General features: G+C 40.1%; 2 protein-coding genes across 2 annotated transcripts; one reads left to right on the top strand and one right to left on the bottom strand.

The window, feature by feature from the left end:
• Positions 1-775: 775 nt before the first annotated feature.
• ripply2 (ripply transcriptional repressor 2) lies at positions 776-2065 on the bottom strand. Its single transcript, XM_076084218.1, has 3 exons — positions 1404-2065; positions 1226-1296; positions 776-1137 (listed from the first exon to the last, which is right to left on the bottom strand). The coding sequence occupies exons 1-3, from the start codon at positions 1524-1526 to the stop codon at positions 975-977; spliced, it is 357 nt and encodes a 118-aa protein (XP_075940333.1). The 5' UTR covers positions 1527-2065; the 3' UTR covers positions 776-974.
• Positions 2066-10046: 7981 nt separating this feature from the next.
• LOC142942294 (melanocortin-2 receptor accessory protein 2A-like) lies at positions 10047-12532 on the top strand. The gene is made up of 4 exons (XM_076084563.1): positions 10047-10202; positions 10297-10433; positions 10961-11060; positions 11475-12532. Exons 2-4 carry the CDS (start codon positions 10316-10318, stop codon positions 11950-11952), a joined length of 696 nt encoding a protein of 231 aa, XP_075940678.1. The 5' UTR covers positions 10047-10202; positions 10297-10315; the 3' UTR covers positions 11953-12532.

Consider the following 12532-nt stretch of genomic DNA (forward strand, 5'->3'; position numbering starts at 1 on the left):
CTTTATGTGTGTTTAAGTGATTGTGTACATTACACAATGCACAGCAAGCAGAAGGAACAAGGGTTCTATAGAGCCCCAACACCTCAGGGCCCCATGATGTGTTCATTCGGCCCTGATTGTCACATTCTGCTGTTTTGACTTGGTTATTTTTTTGTTAAAGTTGGAGAGACAGACATTGGAATTGGAATATACATTCAGTCAATAATTCATGAAACCCTTCATCAACCTCTTCATTCCTTCATGTTCTGTCCTGTAAGTGCAGGAAAGAAAACACGTTTTACAGTGTGGCATTGATCTTTTGGCAAACCCATAGAGTAGGATACTCTGTCCTGATGTATTTAAAAAATAATATTTTAAGTCGAACCCACATGAAACAATGTTTTTTTCCCCTTTGACTATCTCACATGCCGATCTTTATGCTCTCCTGACACGGTTGACACCTTCCACGTGTCACTGACATTTCCGCACCTCAGGCGACACTGCGCAGGAAATGGAGCGTTTACAGCCTTACACTGATCCATGGGAAAATAGCTGCTCCGCTACAAGCAGCGGATATGTCAAACCTGCTACAACTTGCAAAGACATAAAGTAATATTGATGTCTCATTTCCTGGCTTTCAAATAGTAATTATAAAAGTGGATGTCCTTTCCCTCAAAAACTCAATTCAGTATTAATTTCTGTAAAAAAAAAAAACTGATTTGATTTCGACTGTACAAGTTCGTACTACAGAAAAAAAGTCGGAATCAACTAAATTATTACGCCCCAGACAACAACATTCATTTAATGCATTTTATTGCAGTTCTTAACAAAGTACAAAAGAGGTAGAAGTGTTAAAGGAATAACTTAAGCATTCACATTCTTGTTTGGTAAAGAAGTGAAAACGGTATATTTACATATATTTACAGTAATAAATAAGAAATATATTATCACATTATGCAGCAATGCGTATTTAAAGGCTTGCGAGAGAGCCCCATTTAGTTCAGCTCCTTCTCCATCTCCTCCTCTTCATCGTCGCTGTCTTCATCGCTGCTGGAGTCTTTGTAAGGGGAGATGGTCGCTTGGACCGGATAGTTGCGCAGGAGCATTTCTGCATCCTGGTACAGGTAATCGAAACATCTCGATTTCGGCCAGAACAACCTTTAAAAGAGAACAAACAAATGAATAAGACAAAAAAAATAAACTGCATACGAATTAAACATCACTTATTTAACAAAACTCTACTTACTTCACAGGGTGAACGACCTGAGGAGTTTTGTGGTGTTGTGCAGCAGAAAGGTCTCCGTCATTAGAGTTATCCTAAAAAATAAAACAAACCGACCTTGTTAGGGCTTGTTACCCCTTAAAGAAACGCACGTTTGAATTAACAAAAACACCAGAAGCCTAATCAAGCCGTCTAAACTCACTCTTTGTGCCCCCGTTGTGTCCTTTGTTCCAACCCATGGTCTCCACCAACGACCGGACTGCTGAGCAACATTGACTCCAGGAAAAGCAGAAGGTAATCCACTGTTGGCATTTAAAGTCTCCATGGTTCCTTGTGTCGGTCAGTCCTGCGTTAAGTTCTCAGAGGATATGTGACTGAAGGCAGGAAGCTCCTATTTATCAGGGTCCTGGCAGCCGGTGCCAAATTGCGCTTTGACGCGCCTCCAAGTGTCTCCATGCGCCACGGTGTTCAGGTGCGAAGTCACACTTCAGCAAACTCCAACCATATGGTTACTTTCTTTCGTAATATCAAATGTAGAATATAAAACATTTCTCTTGATAGTTTTGCCTATTTGAAAGATATTTTCAAGACGAAACATATATTTCATCTCTCTTCATCATATATATTGCCCATGTGAAGTGTTTGAGCACAATGTAAAGTTTAATTTTAGTCTAACCGTCCTTTCCAGAGATATGATGTTAATGCAGTTTGTAAAGAAACCGAATATGTTGATAACAGTTCAGTTTTGTTAGTTAAATTCTTGTTGATAACAAGTTGCTCTTCAAACTCTTCAACTCCTTCACCTTTCATTATCTGCGTCTGTTTAGCCATTTGTGCGTGAGGTGTGAAGAAACCCGTGCCCTACTGTCATTGCCTGCTGAGTGGATGATGGAAGAAGGCTCGTGCTGAGTGTGTGTGGGGGGGGGGGGGGGTTGACACGCGTCAGCCTTTTGTAGATACAACAGCAGGAGGGGGGCTAATAGCTGCACCTTAGCAGACGCAAGGCTTGAATGCATCACAAACCCCCATATGGAAAACCCATCAATAATATATTATGCAAATGCTATATGAGCTCCACTTTTCTGCCCTTTACGAGGAAGACCTTTCTTTGATGCACTGGTCCATTCGTTCTTTTAGATAAGTGGAATGTTTACTGCCAGTGCACCAGTGGGGGGCAGTGTGGGGCTACATGCTGGGATGAAATGCTAATGGCAACAGTTGGTCGCATTTGTTGCTGGAGAAATATCCAGTGGTGGCGTAACTAATCAGATCCTTCTGTCAAATTACTGCCACGCTGTAAAAATACTCGACTACAAGCCCTGCATTCAAAAGCTTAATTAAGGTAAACAATAGCCTGAGTATTATCAGTAAAGCTGACTGGAAGTATCAAAATAAAAGTACTCATTGTGCTGTAAATTGTTCAAAGTGTGTTTTACTATTATATGATGTTTTGGATCAATTTTACTGCTGCATATAAAATGTAATGTAATAACTACAGCGTTATTTAAGGTTGTGCTCATTTATACTTTATACTGTTACAAATATCTGCCCAAAATTGCAACGCAATAGCTGTCTCAGAACACAATGGCTCAGAGGCACTACTAAATGTTTTCATCTGGCTTTATTCAGAGCTAATGGGTACCACATTTGAAAGTACAACTTGTTATAATGTACTGTAGAAGACCTGCAATGAGAGTGGGTTCTAATGTGAATCGTGCATGACCAGCATTGGATTTCTTTGCCCACAAGCTCTATCCACATAACGTTCCCTCTCTACAGGGAACAAGCAGTCAAAACTTGCTACTGAGCTCTAGACCTCTTTCTCCCTCTCTTCTGTCAGTCTCTTTCTCTGCTCCAGAGCTAATTGGACACAACATGCTCTGCTGCTGGCGTCTTTTGTGTTATTTACTCTTTTGCTATACTTTGTACTATAATGGCAAAAGAAAATGGATGCATGATATGCTCTTGCTGTTCAAACACATATGAGCAAACAAGACCTTTGCCTTCATTGGGCAGATTATTAGCATTATTCTTATATATTCTTTATATAATATAGTAAAACTAGGTCAGCAGAGTGTTCATGCATTTTCTTCAATACTCATAAAGTGGGAAAAAAAGCCAGTATCCCGTATTGGCCTCCCCCATTGAAATAAATCAAATAGAAAGGATCAGATGGAGATAAAGAGATGCAGATGAGATTTGAACCGTACAAAAAAAGAAGCTGCAGCTCAACATCAGGGAGGTATCAGTACTGTTCAGACACCCAGTGTTTTTGTTCTGCTAAAATTAACCAAAAGACTAAACCTGACTAAAAAAATTCTCCATCTGCTTTATACCGAGAGCCCTTCCTCATATAGCTTTCCTCATATTATCTCCATAGTATATAATTGCTCCACTTTTGTCTCACTTTCACTTTTTTCTTTCTTTGTGCTTTATAATGCACGGGTCACATTGCCTCTCTTTTTGCCCAAGTCATTTAACACTTACAGAGACACTCGATACTTCACCACAAATAAATCCCTCTCCATGGCAACATCAAGCATTAACTAATATATTTTTCGAGTAGTCCATTCAGTGAAGCCTTATCTCTTTATTTTTGCTCATTGCAGTCTTCCAACTAATTAATATGAATTCTTTCTTTCGCGACGAGCTAAAGCCTCGACATAAAACATGCAATGATGATACCTTCATGGTTCCCATGGTCCTGCTTCCAGTGTGTGCGAGTGGTTTCCGCCATTATTTTTGTGCTGGGCTCCTGTTTTGAAGGCTAATTTGATGACGACGATGATGATGATGATGATGATGATGATGTACTCTGTGGCACTGAATGGAAAACATGTTCTTATGTCATACAGTATAGTGACAGCAGTACTTTTGGGGTTTTCTTATATTGATCTTTTCCTTGGACATCAGTGAGCAAGTGGTTGGTTCACGGTGGGCTACTGATAAAAAATACATTCCTGTTGTTTTCCTCGAAAACCATCTACATAATGAATCTTGAGGAAAACGTCCCTTTCATTCAATACTGAAGGGAGAACATGTTGAGATATTGTGCTCTTTTCCTCCCTGCAGTCACACTCCAACAGATAGGGAATCTATTTGGCCTTGCTTGGAGGATTTACTAAAATGATGGAGAAGCAGTCTCAGCCATCACACGAATCTGAAAAGAAACAATGATTTTTTTATTTCTCTACAGAACTATATCTCAATCTACTGTTTTGAAGCCAAACAACTCACACTCTCCAAATGCCTTGGATGCCTTGATTCTGTTTGAAGGCTATTCATTTTACATCAAGTCACAATCCGAGGCAGACAAATACAGATCTGAGGAGTCAAAATTATTTCAATAGACAGAGACTATGGACATCAGTGCAGTGACGTTCAATTTAGTATGGTTTCAGCCGTCTGGATTAAAGGACCAGTGTGTAAGATTTAGTGGAGACTATTTCACATACAAGGAATACAAGGAATTTGCCTCGGTATTTTGGTGCATAACGGCCGAATTAAATAAAGAAAGAGAAAAGAAAAAAAGAGCACTGCAAAAGCCTAGAATTAGAAATACAAAATTTTAATTTACAATAACAATGTGAACAATATATCTGTTTATTTAGAATAGAAAGAGCTGCCTCGTGTTTAAAACAAAGAGGATAGAATGTGCGAATAAATATTCACATTTTTTAAATGTATTCCAAGGAGTTGAGCACTGCTCTGCGTGCTGTCGTGAGTAATGCTGGGGTTCACATGACTCCTGGCCTAACAAGCAAAACATTCTTCAGTGTGACAACAGGAGGGAGGATGCTGCTGCTTTAGGGCACTTTAATACCACTTTCCTGCTCCCAGCTCGCAATTACAGAGCATTGTTCCTTTACTCCGGGTTTTTTTAAAGGGGAAAAGGTTGTAAGTGCAAACAGCCCATTTTAAAATGGACCGTCTAATCAATGGAGAGCTGTTCATGTTTAAATGAAGGAAAAACCTACTTCTCAGCTCAAAATCCATTTTGTGTGAGTAAATTTGCCAAACAACATCATGATCCCATCTCATTTGCACCTCAGCTTATTGAGATGTAGATACCTTCATTGTAAATACACAATACTGATTGTGTGATACTGTATATCTTCCACTTAGTATTTGCATTCTGAAGAGGGCATTTCACATGAGTCTAACTTTGAGTTGTGTTCTGAGAATAGGCTACGCAGAAGGGCAGACTGACCCAGATTCTGGTTTAGTTGAAATCCTGATTGTTCCCTTGGAAACCATATGATGGGATGAAAGTAAGCGGAAGCAGATGAAATATGAGAAAAACTGAAAAGAATACTGTAAATTCGATTGCAAACCACAAAGCATAATACAATAAATCAATAACTGAAAATAAGAGGCTGTATTTATTACAGCTAAGCTTGTATGGCTTCAAGTTGAAGAAAGATGGAGCTACAATATTACAACACTTGCAATATAATGGTCAATTGTGGATGCAATAATGTTTTACTTTCTCTTTTTTTGTTTCTTCCTTATTCCATCGTCTTCATTTCAGTCACTGACCGTCTACCGCAGAGACCAAAGACTTGAATCCCCAAGCAAGGGTCAAGATGACAGCTGAGATTAAGTTCAGCGACTGCTCGATGTGTAGCGCGGTTTTGGGTTCATGTTGCCAAAAACAGATTTGGAAGGCTCATCCATCAGAGCTGATGCACTGAAAAATGCCACTTATGTGGGAGTCAATTGAAATGTCAAAGTAGAAAGGGTTAAAGGGAGTTGTTGCAGAGTGAGAGAAGGGAAATGGTGTGAGGTTAAAATGTGCTTGAGTGCTGTATGTTGAAAGTGGACGTACAATGGGAAGCCTCAGTATCCCAGGCTTAGTGAATTCAAGCTTGAAGAGATTGGAAGAGATGTTCTGCAAAAGGTTGAGACTGAAACATCGGACACATTAGGGAATTAGAATGCAGTTAATTAGAAAGTGAAAGTTCAATATCTATATGGGAAAATAAGACGGAAAGGAAAAAAAGACGGGATGGAACAGGAGACAAATAAAGAGAGCTCATTTATCTGATGTTGAGCAGTCAAGGATGAGACTTCATCGCTGGTGAGGGAATAGTGAATTTATCTCAGCAACATCAGAATCATGCACTGCACGTAACCACACTGCTGATGCAGGTCCTTTGAATGTTTCTACCCACAAATGTACAGATTCAGAGGTAGAGTCGCCGACTGGTTGGGCGGTAGCAGCTCTAAAGCTGGAGCCGATTTGTCACCAGAATGTTATTAAGAAAATGAAAGAGGTGAAAGTAATTAAGAAGCAACACAAACTATACTGGCCCATAGCACACACACATAGTGAACTGATGAATGCAGAGTGTTGATAAAATGCAGAAACAAAGTATACAACCATACAAAAACGCAACCTTCTCTCTATTTGTGGTGAGGAACTTTCTGGCTCTAAGCAGTAGATGTTGAATCTTAATCAGAACTACTACAGCAGTCAGTAATATATTATGTAGATGAGGAGCTGGAGCTTATTAAATACAGAAGGCTAGGGGCATAAAGAAACAAAATATACCATGTGGAGGGGTCTTCTTTACATTCGGTATTCTAATTACATTACATTACAGTCATTTAGCAGAAGCTTTTATCCAAAGCGACTTACAATAAGTGTATTCAACATTACATTCGGGCACACATCAATTGTGTTGGTGACACACAGAGCTTTGACTCCTGACAAGAACTTTGACCATTTAGCTGCCAGCTATTTCATTGAAAAATACCGTACCTACGTTATTGATCTGCAGATGATATGAGACACAATACCGTACAGAAAGCTTTGATGTAGCCTTTCCACACCTTCCTGTTTTAATCATATTCCTATAATAATAATAATATTTGGTGCTTTTATATCATTGCAATGTGACTTTTGTGATCCATCATTTGATAACATGGATTTTTCTTTTTCTTTTGTGAAGGTCTGGGCCTCTAGGGGAAATAAATTCTGTGAAATTGAGTTCACTACAAAAGCCTTTGTTATTTCTGTAGTACTGTGCAGTTTAGTTTGAGCAAGTCTCTCCTTTAGCTGAGCAGCACCAGAGACTAGAAAGAGGCATGATGTCATCTGGAGACAAAAAGGCTTCAACAAAAAACACTCCTTGATATTAAGGAGGCACACTGTCTGTTTCAGCAGTGAGCAATTAATTTAAAACAAATCATTTGGAAGGGATTAATAATCAACAAATATTCTCAGAGAATATAACCCGATGACACAATCACTACATGTCTCAGTGCTCCAAGCCATGTAGCCTCTTGCCTTTAAGGTTTTAGTAGTGTGCACGCTTCATACCGCATGACCGCCTTTTACATTACTCTGCTGCATATGTTTCTACTTGAAGAAACTATCCCAGTCACTAGATCAGTGCAGTGTAGGTTGTTGTCAGTTCATTTAGTGTGTTGCCAGGTCGGATCTGTCGGAGGTATTGCATGAGCATGTTGTTTGTTAAACTTTAATTTGTGTTGTTTCACAATCAAGCACTTCATGTTTGCTTTGTGTAAGCATGACCGCAATCTTTCTTGTAACCAAGTGTTTTAGTTGTCTAACCATCATCATATCTTAACTATAGTCTTCATCTTAACTACACTCTAGTTGCCATGTTCAGATATTTTAGAAAACATTCTGAAACTGTTTACCTTAAAAAAAAAAAAGGTAAATGAACGTAATCCCAGGTTTAGCAGAATTGTCTGGCAATAGCTCTGCCACACTGTTGTACTTGATACGACCACCAGATGGCGCCAGACATAGGAATTTTCAAACCTTGCGAGTGAGTAGTGGCTTTAATTGCATTGATCTGCAACAAGACTATGTTTAAACTATGTGAATGGTGCCAAACCTAGCTTGATCCCCATCAAAATAGTACCGGTTCTGCAAAAAACAAGGCAACCTCGCAGCTGAAGTGTCCAGACATGCGTTTGTGTGGTTTTGACAAGGGATACGAACGCAGCACCAGCCTATTTACAAAAGACAAAATGCATTGTTAACTCTAGGTCTACAGTGAGATGTATGTATGTTATGCATTCATAATCATTCTGGTGGATGTGATTCATTTGGGGGATGCGTCTATAAATGAATGGAAGCCTGAAGTGGCTCTAGGTCTACTTCAAAGGTTACAGTTATTATAAATAATGCAGGACTACTAATGAAGCCGTCGCTTGAATGAAGATTTATCCAAGGATGAAAAGAGGGCATTTAACTATGTGGTGTTTTAGAGTTTTTATAAGCATTTCATGCCACAAGCAGACCCATTTTCAAGTTCTCCTCAGTGGTATGTTTAAAATCATAGTCATGGTTGCTTGTTTACACCATTTCGACAACCCCTTGCTTCACTAAAATGGCAAAAGGTCAGGATATTTAGAGATGCACTTCCTCGAGCGACTTGGTACGGTAAATTATAAAACTGCACTTTGGGGTTTTCACAGAATTTAACACTTAACCCAAACTGCTTGATCTAAACGGGTTTCGCCAGCAGTTCAATAGCATGTTATTCGAATAATTTATGAAAGATTCACCAGTTGATTTTGTTACAGTGCTCATTAATGTCCCCAAATGTAGAAATGTATACCGACAAACTGATGACATTATGAAACTCAACTGAGCTGGGATAATGTTATAATAAGATTACATTGTTTTTAAGTGTGGTGTTGATGTCATTTGTGTGATGGCACTGGCATATTTTGGGAAATGGCTATGAAGGAGTTTTTTGTTCCATCCATTGGTGTACTTCTTGTGTTGTTTCGTGTTTAGACAAAACAGGAAACGATATGATAACTTTTTAAATGATGCACTATCCATACTTACTACTTACATAGCGAACACAGTAACATTTAATGCACTCCAGGCGTAGTTACCAAGAAATGAAGAAGGAACAACCGAGACACGACTGAATAAACAGCTAACATGGTTTTCCAAAATAACTATTTTTCAAGAGCATATATAATTTATGGTAATTAGTTTAGCATCACGCTGCTTGATATTAGCCGTGACTCATTGGTTCCTAGAAGTCTATGAATTGTTCCAAAGAACTGTGTTATGTGAACAGTTATATTGTGTCTCCTAAAATTAAGTGGTGTGTCATAGAATTATAAAATACAATCATGCATAATGTATTGAATCATTATTCCATTTGGATTTGAGAGTAGAGGTAAAGGTGGGAGGGTTGACAGAAGCTGGCATTCACTCCGATTGGCAGGTTGGATTTAGGCACTTCTTATTCTTTTCGTATTCTTTTTAATGAAAAGGGAAATAATGATAGTTGAATCCCAAAAGCCTATGTTTCAAGATGTCGACCATAGAAAACTCTTAAAACAAGTGAAACTGCAATGAGAAAAGGTGTGACTGTTTTACCTTGTTTGTCCAAAAACATCCTCAGGCTTTTCAATGAGTTACATTTTTCTGACATTTTTTACACATCCTGTGTGTAAATATGTAAAATATTTACATGCACTTGCACTTTATTCATATTTCACACACCCAAGCACCCTCTGCAACACATTCAATTGATAGTATATAGCCTACAAATGAAGTATCATAAAAGGTTTCAATACAAATTCTTCTAGAATGAGGTTAAAAGAAAACAACGAATCCACTGCATTGAACACACCTCCTCACGAAGAAAACCTGTATCTTCTTCGCCCCCCAACACCACACTCAGTGAATAATACATTGTTTTGCAGTGTAATCTCAGTCTCTCGGGGATTGAGTGAGCCAACAGTATGTAGGATGCTGGATGACGCTGGTGTGTACCAAAAGGCTGCTGCCTCGCTTACAGGAGGGTGGATGGAGTTGTTGCGTCACAAGTAAAGCGATGGATTTCCCTGCTTCTCGTCTTCCATCTGTTTGGAGCGTTGTTAAATTCCGGAAAACGGACATAACATCTGAGGAATTGTTTGCCGAAATTCACTGAATTCACGGGTTGCAGACTCGCTTTCAAAAACACTGAGGGGCTTCAAATCCTCGGAGATTGTGGTTCGTAAACTTTATGGCTTTGTCGTAGCAGTATGCGTTTATATGACCTGGCGTCTTTGCTGGTTTGATTTTAGTCGTTTTTCTTGTTGTTAAGGTACGTAAATCGGTTTGAAATGTCCGACTTCCACAACCGGAGCCAAACCAGTGCACGTCGCAGTGACTACGTGTGGCAGTATGAATATTATGACGACGAGGAGCCCGTGTCTTTTGAGGGACTCAAAGCGCACAGATGTAAGCTGAACACAACTGTATAGTGCATCATCACTGAGACAATCTTCCATTCTTTTGCTGTGCGTGTGCGAGCGCGCGTGCGAGTGTGTTGGTGCGCGATGTCTGTGTGCGAGCAAACAGGGTTACTCACCTTTACAGCTGTTCATTAGCAATCATGCATTACCCGCTGCACGTTTCATAGCTATATGCATCGCTTCAGCTGGAGAGTGACACGCGCGACCTGCCGCTCAATAAACAAATGATCTAGCAGCAATATTTCAGGCATGCACCTCCACTGGCGTTTTTATACTGCAATGGTAAGGATCAAGACCCTTAGTGAGACAAAACATACAGACAATTTGATAACATGCTGAGATCAAGTTATAAAAGTACTGAATGCTCGTTTTAACTCAGTAATTGAGAATTTTGCTCTCAGACAGAGATCAATCAAAAAAACACAAATATTGAGGGAGGAGCAGAGAGATGGGTTTAAGGATTATCATTAAATGATGTACTAAAATAAGATTCTTTCTTCTCTGACATTTCAGACTCCATTGTCATCGGCTTCTGGGTCGGACTTGCCGTGTTTGTCATTTTCATGTTCTTTGTCCTCACGCTGCTCACGAAGACAGGAGCGCCACATCAAGAGTGAGTATATATATTAGGAGGTCCACAGCCCATGCCTCCATTCACTTTCACATCCGGCCCCCCAGGGATAGTTTCAGCACCAACAGGAGCTCCAGCAACTCAGCTCTCACACTTGTCATCTCAGAGGATGGGGCCGCTTTCATGTCAGAGGCTGAGATGATGTGTGCGAAGGCACTGAGGGAGAGGACTGTAATGCATTTACTATTGTGATAAAAGATTGAGGGATGAGTGCTGGGATGATTTTTAGTGTTTTAGTTTTTCCACACAGATGGAAAAATAGTGAAAAGGAGGAAAACAAGACATGAAATACTGAAGTGTTCAGCAGCAGGTTCATTTCGGACTAAAATGTCCATAAATGCCCCTGATATTTTGTGTCAGTGTCACTTCACTGCTGCAATCGTTGTCTCTCAACAGAAACCCAGATTCGGCTGAAAAGCGCCATCGACCGGGCAGCTGTCTGGTCGACATCGGCAGTCCCCAGGACGAAAATGACAAAGCCTTCTCTCGTCCTTTGCTAACTGAGTCACGCTCATACTTTCACTTCTACATCAACGAAGAGGATCAGAGTAATGGGAAGCAAAAACCAGAGCGCAAGAGAGCTGGAAAGCCCAGCGGGGCCCGAGGCCAGCAGGGGACCAGAGGGATCAGCTCCTCTGGGATGGACGAGATGGAAGACGATGTTGAGGAAGCTGGGGAACACCAACCCCTCAAGGGACTAATAGAGGAGAGTAAGACAGACAGAGAATGTGCCTTCTTTTCCCACTTCAACATCCCTAACTTTGTCAACTTGGAGCACAGTTCAACGCTTGGAGAGGAAGATCTGCTGTTTGAGCCGTCCGTCATACTGGAGCGCCAGTCTCACTCTCAGGATGCTCACTGTGACAGCCACTAGGTCTGTTTCTACAACGACATCACAGGCATAGACATAACATTATTGTAATATTTGTAATATTTGCTTTCCTTTCACATGGCCATTTGTGATGTGAGGGAGGAAAACACACACCTGCCACACAGCTATTTCTTTCTTGAAAAGGGTCTCAGCTTGCACCTCACAGTTATGCGATGACATTTCTTCCCGAAGATAAAATTACCTCACAAATGGTACATTTTACTTTGAGTTAGGCTCCTCTGAATTGGATGCGGCGGTGTGCTACCTGAACCGGGTGTCTGCTTTGTACAATTCGTTCTGCTATTTATGCCGTCATGCTTTGTTGTGCAATGATAATGGACATTATCGCTCTAACGGGACACAAATGCCATGGGGTCTACCACAGAAGGCATAGAACTAAATCATTTGAAGGTGATGTGTACTTTAACCGTGTGATTAGTAGCAAAAAATCAAACATATCTATTACAATGTATAGGTAACCTAAGACCTTGGGTGACAATGTGATATAATACTTTTGTAGACCGATCTCGTTATCGAAATTATTTTTGATTGTCCAAATAAAGCCTAAATGGTTTTGTGGTCG

Source organism: Anarhichas minor, unplaced genomic scaffold, assembly GCF_050575085.1.
Source record: "Anarhichas minor isolate MPS153535 unplaced genomic scaffold, ASM5057508v1 ptg000136l, whole genome shotgun sequence".
NCBI classification, from domain to species: Eukaryota; Metazoa; Chordata; class Actinopteri; order Perciformes; family Anarhichadidae; genus Anarhichas; species Anarhichas minor.

What these genes read in the sequence shown, in the direction of transcription:
- ripply2 (XM_076084218.1), bottom strand. Translation starts at nt 1,526, where the DNA reads ATGGAGACTTTAAATGCCAACAGTGGATTACCTTCTGCTTTTCCTGGA. An exon ending in ACACAACGGGGGCACAAAGA is followed by an intron (nt 1,297 to 1,403) that starts GTGAGTTTAGAC and finishes TTTATTTTTTAG; the next exon opens with GATAACTCTAATGACGGAGA. An exon ending in CAGGTCGTTCACCCTGTGAA is followed by an intron (nt 1,138 to 1,225) that starts GTAAGTAGAGTT and finishes TCTCTTTTAAAG; the next exon opens with GTTGTTCTGGCCGAAATCGA.
- LOC142942294 (XM_076084563.1), top strand. Translation starts at nt 10,316, where the DNA reads ATGTCCGACTTCCACAACCGGAGCCAAACCAGTGCACGTCGCAGTGAC. An exon ending in GGGACTCAAAGCGCACAGAT is followed by an intron (nt 10,434 to 10,960) that starts GTAAGCTGAACA and finishes CTGACATTTCAG; the next exon opens with ACTCCATTGTCATCGGCTTC. An exon ending in ACAGGAGCGCCACATCAAGA is followed by an intron (nt 11,061 to 11,474) that starts GTGAGTATATAT and finishes GTCTCTCAACAG; the next exon opens with AAACCCAGATTCGGCTGAAA.